The 11,471-nt window shown below is 39.3% G+C and overlaps 1 protein-coding gene across 1 annotated transcript in view; it reads left to right on the forward strand.

The window, feature by feature from the left end:
- Positions 1-11,471, forward strand: part of RNF144A (ring finger protein 144A) — a 24,955-nt gene that overhangs the window by 10,572 nt on the left and 2,912 nt on the right. The window contains exons 2-6 of the mRNA XM_009071388.1: positions 5,984-6,088; positions 6,303-6,363; positions 7,402-7,609; positions 9,472-9,619; positions 10,852-10,941. Coding sequence (XP_009069636.1) covers positions 5,984-6,088; positions 6,303-6,363; positions 7,402-7,609; positions 9,472-9,619; positions 10,852-10,941 — 612 coding nt within the window. The remainder of the gene's footprint in view (positions 1-5,983; positions 6,089-6,302; positions 6,364-7,401; positions 7,610-9,471; positions 9,620-10,851; positions 10,942-11,471) is intronic.

Raw genomic sequence — 11,471 nt, forward strand, 5'->3', positions numbered from 1 at the left:
TTACTATGTACTACTCTAATCTGAAGCTAAAATAGAGCATTACATCAAGTTACCAGAAAGTCTTACAGGCAGTGTGTCTAGCAGTATAAATTCCTATTCAGCAGACTGACTGCAGAATTGGCTTAGTGGAATTAGCACAGAGCAGTGGAATAACCTTAGTATTACACTGCCTTATGGCAAGAAAAGATATTGCCATGCAGAACATAAATATTACAAAATACAATCAAAAGTTATCGTTACAGTAATTTTGTTCATCTGTATAGCCTCATCACGTGAATTTTGAGCTTTGGCTTAGTATTCTATTAGCACAAAAGTGACCTATAGACCAAACTATAGATTTGTAAGTATAAGACACTACTAAATAAGTGCTTCTCACTCAATATCCTTCCATATTCTTCAAATTCTTTCCTAGAATGTAAGGCCTAAAGGGATCTTTACATTCACCTCTCCTGGAGTCACTTGTAATGTGGATCACAAAATATCAACCAGCGTTTCTTGACTCTTCGTGCGGTTGAATGCAAGTTTGTGTAACTGTGTGTGCATATGTATATTTTCAGAAGTTCATCTAATCCTGGTCTGCAGATGATAGAGAATTTGAGACCAGCAGTTTTTAGTCTACATGTTAATAAACGTCTTACTTGAATACATTTTCTTGTTGCGTTTGAGCTTTACAAAAATCTCATTTGTTGAAAAAACATGTCTGCTTTTCCTTGTGTTCCTGTAGTATTGTGCAAACTCTTATCCACCCAAGGTGTAGGGTTATTTACCTGGTTAATATTGGTGCACAATAGCAACTGCCTTCACCTACCTTTAATATTTACTATTGCTAAATAAATTGTTAAAAAATTAATTCCCTTTCTCTTCTAGAGCTTTGTAAATGCTAGATTTCTTCTTGTTATTTCTTCTTTGTATTGTCTCCCTTTTGATTTTTATCACTGTGTGTTTGCTTTTTAAAAAATGTTTTACCAATACCAGCATGTGATGATTCTGCATCTAGTGTGCATTTCATTTGGGAATGACTGTGGCTTAGTGCCAGCACTAAAATACATTTGACGTTTCAAGAAATAAATCAAATGATATGGTGATGATATACTTGGCTCTGCAATCCTGTCATGCTTTTTTGGCCTTTCAAAATCCATTTATTTATAAAATTTCCCATATGACTTGGCACTTGCATCTGCAGCATTAGTATAGTCAGAAGCATACATTTTGACAAAATCCACCTAGCACCTGCTAAGAAAATAACACGGGATAATCTTTTTGCCTGCCTAACTCTCAGATAATAAGGTGGCATCTTGAAAAGCCATTGCTTGTTTGCTGCAGTAGTAGCAGTGGCATGTTCTTAAAAGTAAATTTGTTGTAACTTTCCAAAAACATCAAGTGTTTTTGATTATGTGCATTTTGTATTGCAAAATGACCTTAGGCCCCAAGTGAACACATTTTTTCTTTCAAAGTAGATAGTAGATAAGTGTTGCCCCACATGGAAACAATGCAAGTCAGAGTCCTTTTTAGGAATTATGATGAGGTTTATTTGGGTTTTGGTGTCAGGTGAAATAAATCAAAGCACCATCCTCAGAAAAAAAGCATGATTGTTCCTGGAATTCTTCTGAAAGGAAATGAAAAGCCAGAAAATTTAATTCTTATATATACATTTTGCTATGCCCTGGTCAGGTTTGTTAGAGCTAAATGCAGCAGAGCAAGATTGTGTTATGGTTTAGAAATTAGGCACAAAATAACCATTTTGATTCTCATAGGATATTTTGATCTTTACAACATCGGACAAAAATATATGCGGCTCTAAAGCAACAGCACTTCAGTGGTCACTGAACATCCCTTACTGTGTAGTGCCATGGTCTAGTAACGACAGTAGGGTTGGATTTGATGATCTTGGAGGTCTTTTCCAACCCAGTTGATTCTATGACTATGAATCCTTGATGTACAAAAGGTTAGAAGTACAATACATCTTGCAGAGCTTTTAAATACTAGGCTATGCTTGGCAGCTTCAGAAAGGAAGTAGTTCCTTTATTAGCCATCTGTCTCTGAGGCAAGGAAAAAAAAGTGTTCCAAATTTATATAGGCTGCTTATAGTAAAACCACTGCTGAGTTGGGCTTTCAGTTGATCCTTGTAGTAGAACAGATCTGGGCCAAAACTCCTCAAAGTGGATGTGCTCCTGCTTCTTGTCATTGAGACAGCAAACAGCAGTAGAATTCTTGGATTACCAGGTGAAATCAAAAGTTATTCACACACCAGAAAGGACAACAGGAATGGAAGGGGGAGAGAGCTAGGATGCACAAGGAGTATGCATGCACAGTGAAAAATACGAGGGTAGTGCTCAGAGGAGCTAACTGGTCTCTTCTGGGTGATCTTAGCAGCATCTGGGGTATGAGATGCATCCTAACCTGCAGTTCACATAATACTTAGATAAAGTTTCATTTATAGCTTATATGTATGTGTCTTATGTATATGGTTTATGTAGTCTATATATAGTTTATGTAACACACATGTTGTGCAGTGCTTTGCTTGCCTTTGTCTATGGAAATTTGCCAGAGTTATGTGGCAGTTTTCATGGGGATCCCTGTCTTAACCTTCATGACATTGTAAAATTAAATGTTATGGTATAGGTCTGTATAGTTAAGGAACCCAAACAACCTTAATGTCCTAGGGTGCCACCATATAAAAATTGTCCTTTTCCTCCCCTGAGTTGTTTGGTATTCTGACAGAATGTATGCTGACCAGAAATCTAAGCTATTACAATTGTCTGTCCATTTGTTACAGTTGCAACATAAAACAACACAACTTGCCTGAAGATTGTTATAAGCTGTAAAAAGCAGAAATGTATGGGAAAACCCCATCAGTTTCCAATAGGTTTAGAGTATATCCAAGTGTGATTTACTTAAATAATAGTTATTTAATTATTGAAATACAATGAGTGTTTTTTAAAAGAAAGAAACAAATGGGATTTAAACAAGTAAAAGTATTTCTTCATATAAAAATAAATTTCAATTGACACATATCCATTAAGGGAAGAATAAAGATGCTCCTCAGCATATTGCTTTTCATAAGGGTCAATATACGACAAGAAGAATATCTTGTGACCTTGCTCCAACCTTAGCCCATAGGTATCCAATTTCAGCTTCTGTTTTCTCTGAGAAAAATTATGTACTACCATTCATTTTGAAAGCTGTTTGGGGTGACTTACACTCCCACATTTCTTGTTCATGCTGTACAGTACTTTATTGCCTTAATGGAAAGGCTATGAAGGTACTTTCTACCAGCATGGGATCAACTACAAGTTGCATAGAAAATGAGCAACAATTTATTTGTCATCTTTTTGTAATTGTTTTGCAATGAATTTTTCATAAGTATATAATTGAATCCTAATCCTGCTGCCTTGTTTTACTTGCATGCTGCTGCATTTCTGGTACTATAACTAGTTTAAATTTTCTCATACCAATGGCACATCTTATGTCTGCTCTCAAGAGAAATCACATGTACCCTGTGCTTCAAATTGTCTTGCTTTGAGCTACTCCTTCTCCACCCAAGGAATCTCTGGAGCAAGGAAGTCTTGAATGGACAGGGTGTTTTATCCTCTGCTTATGTTACAGCAATATTTAATATTATGACAGTTCTCAGAAGGTGAAATATGAGAAGTACACTTTGGCTGTGCTGATTTTGAGGAGACAGGGGCTGGTGCCACATCAGGGGGAGGGGAAAGCTGTGGACACTGCTTGTGACAGGGGTGAACTGTGTCATTCCTTGGAAGATGCGAGGAAAGGGAAGCAAATCGAATAGGCTTTGGCAATGGTCCCAAATAGGTTGAAGGGGAGAATTAGCCACATTAATGATTAATGATAACAAAGCTCATTCAGCTTGAAAAGTACTTTCTATAAGTGCTAAGTGCTAGCATTAAAAATGTATGTATTTTCATTTTAATACTCACTTGGCATCTGCAAATGGAGAGGAAAGGGACGAGCCAACAGTGTCATTATAGGAGCACTAGTACCTCTCTGCAGCTGAAATCACAGCTTGCCAAGGCACATAACCTAGTACCTAGGTCTTGCAGCCTGCTGTGGTTGCTGCTAGTGGTTCTCTTGAGCTGCTCCACCACTTGCCCTGTAGAGCTCCCAGTTAAGGCTTGGAAACCTTCTGTGAGGCAAACATTGACTAAGTGAACCGTTGCCCTCATTAAGCCCCTGCTGATAAAGAGGAAGGCATAGACTGTAGTCTGTCACACACTGATTTCTTTGCACAACTAAAACTTTTAAAGATATCAATTATCTGGTCTCTGTTGTTTTGGTTTTTTCTTCAAAAAAATAGTCCTGTTTTCTCTATTGTGTGGGAGACACAGGGAAAGGGGACTAACAGAAATGATTTGTTGTGCTATCAAGATGGTGGCATGATGCCACCAGAAAAGCTGCGGACCAGAGCAGCAGAGATTGTGTGGGCAGGAAGTGAAGTTTTTGCTGCAATCAAGCTGCAAGAGGTAAAATCTAGAATGTCTTAATATAGGTCTCTGAAAGGAGCTGAATAATCAAATCAAGAGGCATAAAGAGAAAGGAAAGAGGCTCAAAGTCAGGACCTTAACAGCTGCAAGACACATGCAGAGGGTTAGGCTGGAAGGCACTCATTGATGGGCTGTTTGATGGCATGGTTGGAAGGAAGAAGCAGTTTTGTGCTCTGATCTGCAGTTAGGCATGCTAGCCTCAGCAAGGTCAATGCAGCCCTTTGCCTTCCCAGACTGGTGGTGAGTCTGCAGCTGAAGACCATTTGCAAATTCTGTCTGGAAAGTTCCTGTTTTGCCAGTTTGCTCTAGGGTGTGTATATATATCTTCTCACCTCCCACACAGCTGTGTGCTGAGCTTGTTTAATATCTCTTTCATTCTGCTGTTGGTCTAGCTTCACACCTTATTCACACAGAGTTAGGGGCCACTTTCTGTAATTGTCTCTGGTTTGCCCTTGGTATCTGAGCTCACAAGCAGGGTCAGAACACCACAGTGTGACCCAGCCGCTGTGAAACAGACCATCCTTTGTTCTACATAGTGTCGGCCTGATAGAAGTTGCATGGTATCAGTCCATTGCTCCCTTGCCTTCCCAATAGACACCTGCACATTAGCTCTTTCTTTGATACGGGAAGCGTGGAGGTGGAGGGGTTTGTTGCTTTTCAAGAATAACAAAGTTTGGTCACAATTTTTCCTTAGTCAAAAATATCCACCTTTATTCTCTGTTTTGTTCATGGTTGTGCTGTGCACTGCTATGTTAGAGGCTATGTTTTCAGTTGTGGCTAGACTAAAATGCTATGGTTGCTAGGGGAGTATTAGTATTACCAATATTTATTATTCAGTCCCCATGGAAACTGTAGTTCCTTGGGGACTTGTAATTCTCACATTTTTTCCTCACATTTTTCCTTCCTATGGAACAGATATTTCTTTAACCATAAAGTTCAGATAGTTATTTTCCAGGAGTGGAAGGCAAGATACACAACTCCCTTTTGCGTTCTGTATGCCTGACAGATGTCTGTCTATGGGTAGTTACTGCTTACTAAGCTGTGTTGTGGTTTCCAGTCACATAAAGAATTTTGGAGTGTGGTTAGTCTGATTTTATCATGGTGGTGTTTTATTATTTCTCCCCCTTCTTTGTTACCTGTTCAATTTGTGCTTTCCCCCATTATTGTTATTTTTTAATTTGCTGCATATTTTAAATCAATGAAGAGTTATCCAGTTAGTGGTTGGATTCAATGATCTTGGAGGTCTCTTCCAAGCTAAATGATTTATGATTTGATGGGGAAATGAATTTGCTCTTTTCTACTTAAAGGTATAACTGTGACAAAAGCTTTGAGCATGCCCCATGGCTGTAAAAGGGACACAGTAGTACCTATTTTTTCAAAGAAGTTTGAATTCTTCAGATTTTCAGAGGAAAGCTACTAAAACTCTGAGTGGTTTATTCTTGGTGGGATAGTTAACTCAGTCTTTGGCTCTCTCACAGTGCCTAAAACAGTATGTGGAACTTTTGATCAAAGAAGGTCTAGAAACAGCAATCAGCTGCCCTGATGCTGCCTGCCCAAAGCGAGGGCATCTGCAAGAAAATGAGGTAGGTATACTTTTACTGTACATAGGGGTGGGTTTTTTCTTTTCTTTACAGATGTTTAAATGTGTCTTGCTCTTTAAGTTACAGCTGCCATTGTTGCCAACACATGTTCTTAATAATTCTTCAAAAGTCAAATGTTTTCTTTCTGTTTAAAATGCCTTAGATTATTGCTGTTCCTAATTGGAAAATTGTCTTTGCCTTTTCCTTCCTTCAACAGATTGAGTGCATGGTTGCATCAGAAATCATGCAAAGGTATAAGAAGCTACAGTTTGAAAGAGGTAACACATTTGACAATACTTGCTGAATGCTGTGGGGATAGTATTTTTCCAGAGCAATCCTATAAATCAGAATCTGGCTCTGTACATGTCTGTGCAGTAGCATTGTGCATGGATCTTTTGGTCATCACATAAAACCCCAAAACAAAACCCAAAAAGTAATTGTTTCTGTTCTTGCCTGCGTGATTCCCAGAACTGCAACATTCTGGGACTAAACTAAGGAGAGAAAATTGCTATGTATTATATAACTAAGGAAGGGAGTGACTTCTATTTTGAGCTTTGCTGTTTAAGTTGACTACCAGTACTGTAGGGGCTGGGAAGGTAGGCTGATCTCTTTCACAGAACCAACATTGTCTCCTAGGATGGCATCTCATCCAGAATTACTGGGCAGTTGAATGTAATGATAACATGAACCTTGTTAATGTTCATAAGAATATAAACTGACTGTGCTTGTGGGGATATGGAACGGTGTGGCTATAGAGAACTTACAGTAAGATTTTGGTGAGGGCAGGACTCAGCCTAGAAACCACTGAAGCCATTGGTAGGTTTTTCTCGACTTTAGTGGGCTTTGAAACATGAAGTGACTTGCATGTAAGCATCCAAGAAAGAGATGAGATGAAACTGTATAACAGTCTTATGCTATTGTTAGTCATGCTAATCATTAGGGGAGAGGCCAGCTTGAAAGAGTCCTACTGGACAAGGTGCTGTAAAAATGCTGTCTGATGGGTTTTACCCAAATAGTATATGCACTATTTAGCTTCAAGCACAGCTGAAAAAAAAAACCATCTCTTTCCCAGAGGAAGTTTAGTTCAGTGAATGAAAGTGGGCAATTAATTCAGACTTGTGAAACTCACTTTAGTTTGGTGCCTACCTGCAAAGCAGGCCAGATTTACGTCTAAGTGGGTAGCATAAATTAAAAGGGTCCCTTTGAAAATGTGTGTCTTCAAATGCCTTGCCAGTCAACCTCAGCTGGAATGTATTGTTATGGAAAGCTGGTCTTGTATCCCCCTTTGAATTTTGTTCTTTTACGTCCCTTTGCAGAAGTGCTTTTGGATCCGTGTCGGACTTGGTGTCCATCCTCTACTTGCCAGGCAGTTTGCCAGCTCCAGGAATCAAGCCCACAGGATCCCCAGCTGGTCCAGTGCAAAGCGTGCGACATTGAGTTCTGCTCTGCTTGCAAATCTAATTGGCATCCAGGTCAAGGCTGTCAAGAGAACATGCCAATCTCTTTTCTTCCAGGAGAAACAAGGTAAAGTATTGCAAAAGATCAAGTATTTAGAAGCTAAACACTCAATCGTTGAACAAATCGGATTATGAATAGTAAAGAGGTATTTTCCTGATACTGTGTTTTAAAGCTGTTTCCTTCACTTAGTCATTCCTGGTTTTTTTAATGCTGTGTTCCAAAACTAAACAGCTCTTGGCAGCCTCCCTCTTTGCTGCCATTCCCAGAAAAGCACAAAGGAGCTGCTTGAGCCTTTGCCCTTTTGCCCCAGTGGGAAAAATATGACATCCAGACAGCTCATGAGCTTCCCTTCAGAGAAGATCTTGTTGCTGCAGCTTCCCCAGACAATGCGTGTGTTGGTAACATCATGCCAGACAGTGATTTTTAGGATACCCTGTCAATCATCCTTACCGCTGCACTTTGGTCAATGATCTTAGGTTCTGTTTTAAGCAATTTGCAGTAGCATACTGCAGCCACTCAATAAGAAAGGCTGTTGTGCATGTGTTCCACTTACTGTCTGGGCTTTTTCAAAGACTGTAGTGCAGTTCATGGCATCGTTAAAGCCCTACACAGCCTTGGACTTAGCTACTCATAACTTGTCTTCTTTGAAGCTCTACTGTAATAGATGACTAGTTAGGATGCTGTCACGATGAGTTCCTGGTCAAATATACTAACTTTTGCACATGCTTTTTGTGTGTGCTTGACAAGAACTGAAGCTCGCTAAATTTCATGGCAAGGTAAAGAAACTTTATCTATTTTTGCTTAGTGTTTTGGTTGCTTTTAGCTTTTATTTCATGCTTCATTTTTTCCCTCCACTGAGGTTTGTTTTTTCATTGTTTTGGAGCATAATGTGCCCGTAGCAGTTTGTGCTACCATGTATTTGGAGTTTCATATACATTTTATGGATACAAAGCACTTTTCTGTAATAGTCACCCCTAGTGTGAGTAATTAGTATGTGTCCTTTTATCCTGACGTTGGGCAAATCAATCAGTCGATCGAGAGTCAGTCCTGTTTTCCAGCAAGCTGTTGATTCCTCATCAGTCATTCTTGTATCTCCCATTGGCAGTTGCTGCAGGAATTGTCATTTCTTAAGGTACATTTTAGTTCTTAGTGTGCATAAAACCCGCATGTGGTAGAAAGCTGCTCAAGGGAAATAAATGTTCTTCCAGTGTTTCAGTATTGCTCTGTGTTGTGCCCACTATATGAGGGAACACCTCTGGTTTTACACAGTCGTGTAAGACAAGAAGAGGAGCTGCTGACTCTATCTCATGAACAGTGACTTGTTAGGACTGTGTCAGAGATGAAGATACCAACTCAGGAAGAATGACATGCCCCCAGAACCTTAGGATTCTTGATTTGGAAGGAAGTTTCTAGGGAGGATTCTCCAGGAGGGCAGAGACAAGCAATCTCTCCTTGGTGCTGCAATCCAAAGGATTGTGGTCTGGGGTTGTTGTACCATCAAGGGATTGTTTCTTCTTCTTTTCTGAGAAAGAAAAAGGGAGAAAAAAACCTGAAATTATCTAGCTGTACAAAGCATATAGGTGTGAACTAGCTGCTGCTCATCTGATATGTTCCAGGTGAAAATTGGTTTATATCTATTAGCATCCCTAGGTAACAAGAACAGTTGATAAAATATGTGGTAAAGAAAATGTCCCAACTTTTATGTAGAGACTGTAGTCATTAAACTTCTTTTTTTTGAGATATCTTTGAAAAATAATGTGTAGTCTAAATACCTGAATAGTAAAACTCAGTTGAATACCTTAATCTCTAGTAATTTCTCGTTCTCTTTTAAAGGAAAAAGCAGGCTTGCCATTTTAGCACAGTTTTTAGACATTCTGCTGGAACTGATGTGGCCACACATCTTGCTCATTTCTCACTCTCTCCCACAGTTCAGGTTTTAAAATGGAAGATGATGATGCTCCAATCAAACGCTGTCCAAAGTGTAAAGTTTACATTGAACGAGATGAAGGCTGTGCCCAAATGATGTGTAAGAACTGCAAACATGCCTTTTGCTGGTACTGTCTGGAATCTCTTGATGTGAGTACATACCATGCATTCTTGTTCTCAGTAGCTTAGAATTTCCATGCTTTGTCATCCAGCTGTCTCATTAGTCAACTCAATAGTAGCTCACTAGCTTCTGACCACAACCCACCAGAGCTGATGCTGGCAATTTGATAGGATTTGTACATTCTGTTTTACAGGTCTGACCTGTGTGATCTTAGCATTTGGTCTGTGGGAGTCAGTAAATAATTATTAAAAAGTAAAATTTTGTTATGATAATCTTTACAAGGCAACTAATATGGGGGAGGGATGTTGCTTTTTTTCCAGTACTGGCTTCTCAATGTTCCCCTTCTTGAAGGAGTTACAGGATGAGTATAGCAATGTTCTTAGTCTGAGGAAGTTTAACAGACAAACTAGATTTGGTGTGTCACTAGCAGTCAGGTTTCTTTACCATTCATTGTATTATGTGGGACAATAAATAGATCTGATATATGGAAAAGAATACAACGTTCTCCCAGCCACCAGGAATTTACCAGTCTATAAGCTGCTGCCGTCATGTGTTTATATTCTTTTTAAAAATCAGCCTGTTATCATGCCTGGGGATCAGAGTATATACAATATACAACATCTGATTCCATGCCATCAGTTTTACTTTATGGCATTGTTAACAATAGCAAAGGAAATGTTTAAGGGTCCCAAAGGCTACTCTGACTATTAAAATCCTCTGTTTGTCCCATTTGGATACTTTACTAGCAGTCTTGAACTCATAAGCTTCTCACATGTTCAGATAAAAAGCAGCATTCCCTTGGTACTAGGCCTGATATCTTGGCTGGTTTGTGAGAGGATGTCAGGACTGACAAGCATAATTTCTGAAAAATCTGCATTGTCCTCCTCTTCTTGAACTAATGAAAGGAACCAACTTTGGGAAGTCTGCAGTACAAGTATTCATTTTCCTTTGCTCTTTCTGTATGTATGCAACCATCATCTTACCATCTTGGGTCCTCTTCCTAAACTTCATGCCAACATTTAAATATGCATCTTGAGAGCCTTTGGAAGAAGTATTCACTATAGGTATATAACACTTGGTAAACAAAACTGTTTGTGAAGGCATCTAACTGTAAACAAAGCACTTTGGAAAGGTTGGACCTGGCCATATCCACTTGCTTTTTCTTCCTGTATGATTCCTGGTTATAAGTGCTCAGGATGTAGTATTTTATAACTTGAAGAACTTCTGTTTATTGCCCACCTTCTCATTTAATATTTTGTAGGATGATTTTCTCCTTATACATTATGACAAAGGACCTTGTCGAAACAAGCTGGGACACTCCAGGGCATCTGTTATCTGGCACAGGACACAGGTAAAGCTCAGGTCTTTAAAAGCTCTGTACAGGTCTACTACTGTCATAGTACCTTTGTTTGCCTTACTCGTTTTAACACCTCAGGGTAGCATTCTGTGCCAAATGGTAACTGATTTTCATAGCAGATTTAAAGAGGGCAGTAGCTTGGAGAAGAACAGTTAGCTCTCCCAGAGAGGACACTCCTTGACAAAGAGCCACTGAGAACTAGAAAAGGTATTTTTGCAGAGCCAGTTAAGTGCTAGCTATGTTCTCAGTGAACCTGGAAGGTGAACTAGATTGCCACCATCCAAATTATTAACAGGGATGCTCTTCCTGCAAGGGATCTTTAGCTCCAGATCCAGAACTGGAAAGCAATTAGCCTGAGTACAGTCAGTATCTTGCTATGGGCTCTAGTTCATTCATTCATGTAGGTTGGATAGAAGGTAAGGCCGAAGGCTTATCAGTAGTTTTAAACACAGATAGAAATTGACAATTGCAAAGAGTGTGGGAATGCCTCTTGTAGTCTAGATTCAGTCTTGCTGGACCCAGCA

The sequence above is a fragment of the Acanthisitta chloris genome, unplaced genomic scaffold (genome assembly GCF_000695815.1).
Source record: "Acanthisitta chloris isolate BGI_N310 unplaced genomic scaffold, ASM69581v1 scaffold8923, whole genome shotgun sequence".
Taxonomy (NCBI): Eukaryota; Metazoa; Chordata; class Aves; order Passeriformes; family Acanthisittidae; genus Acanthisitta; species Acanthisitta chloris.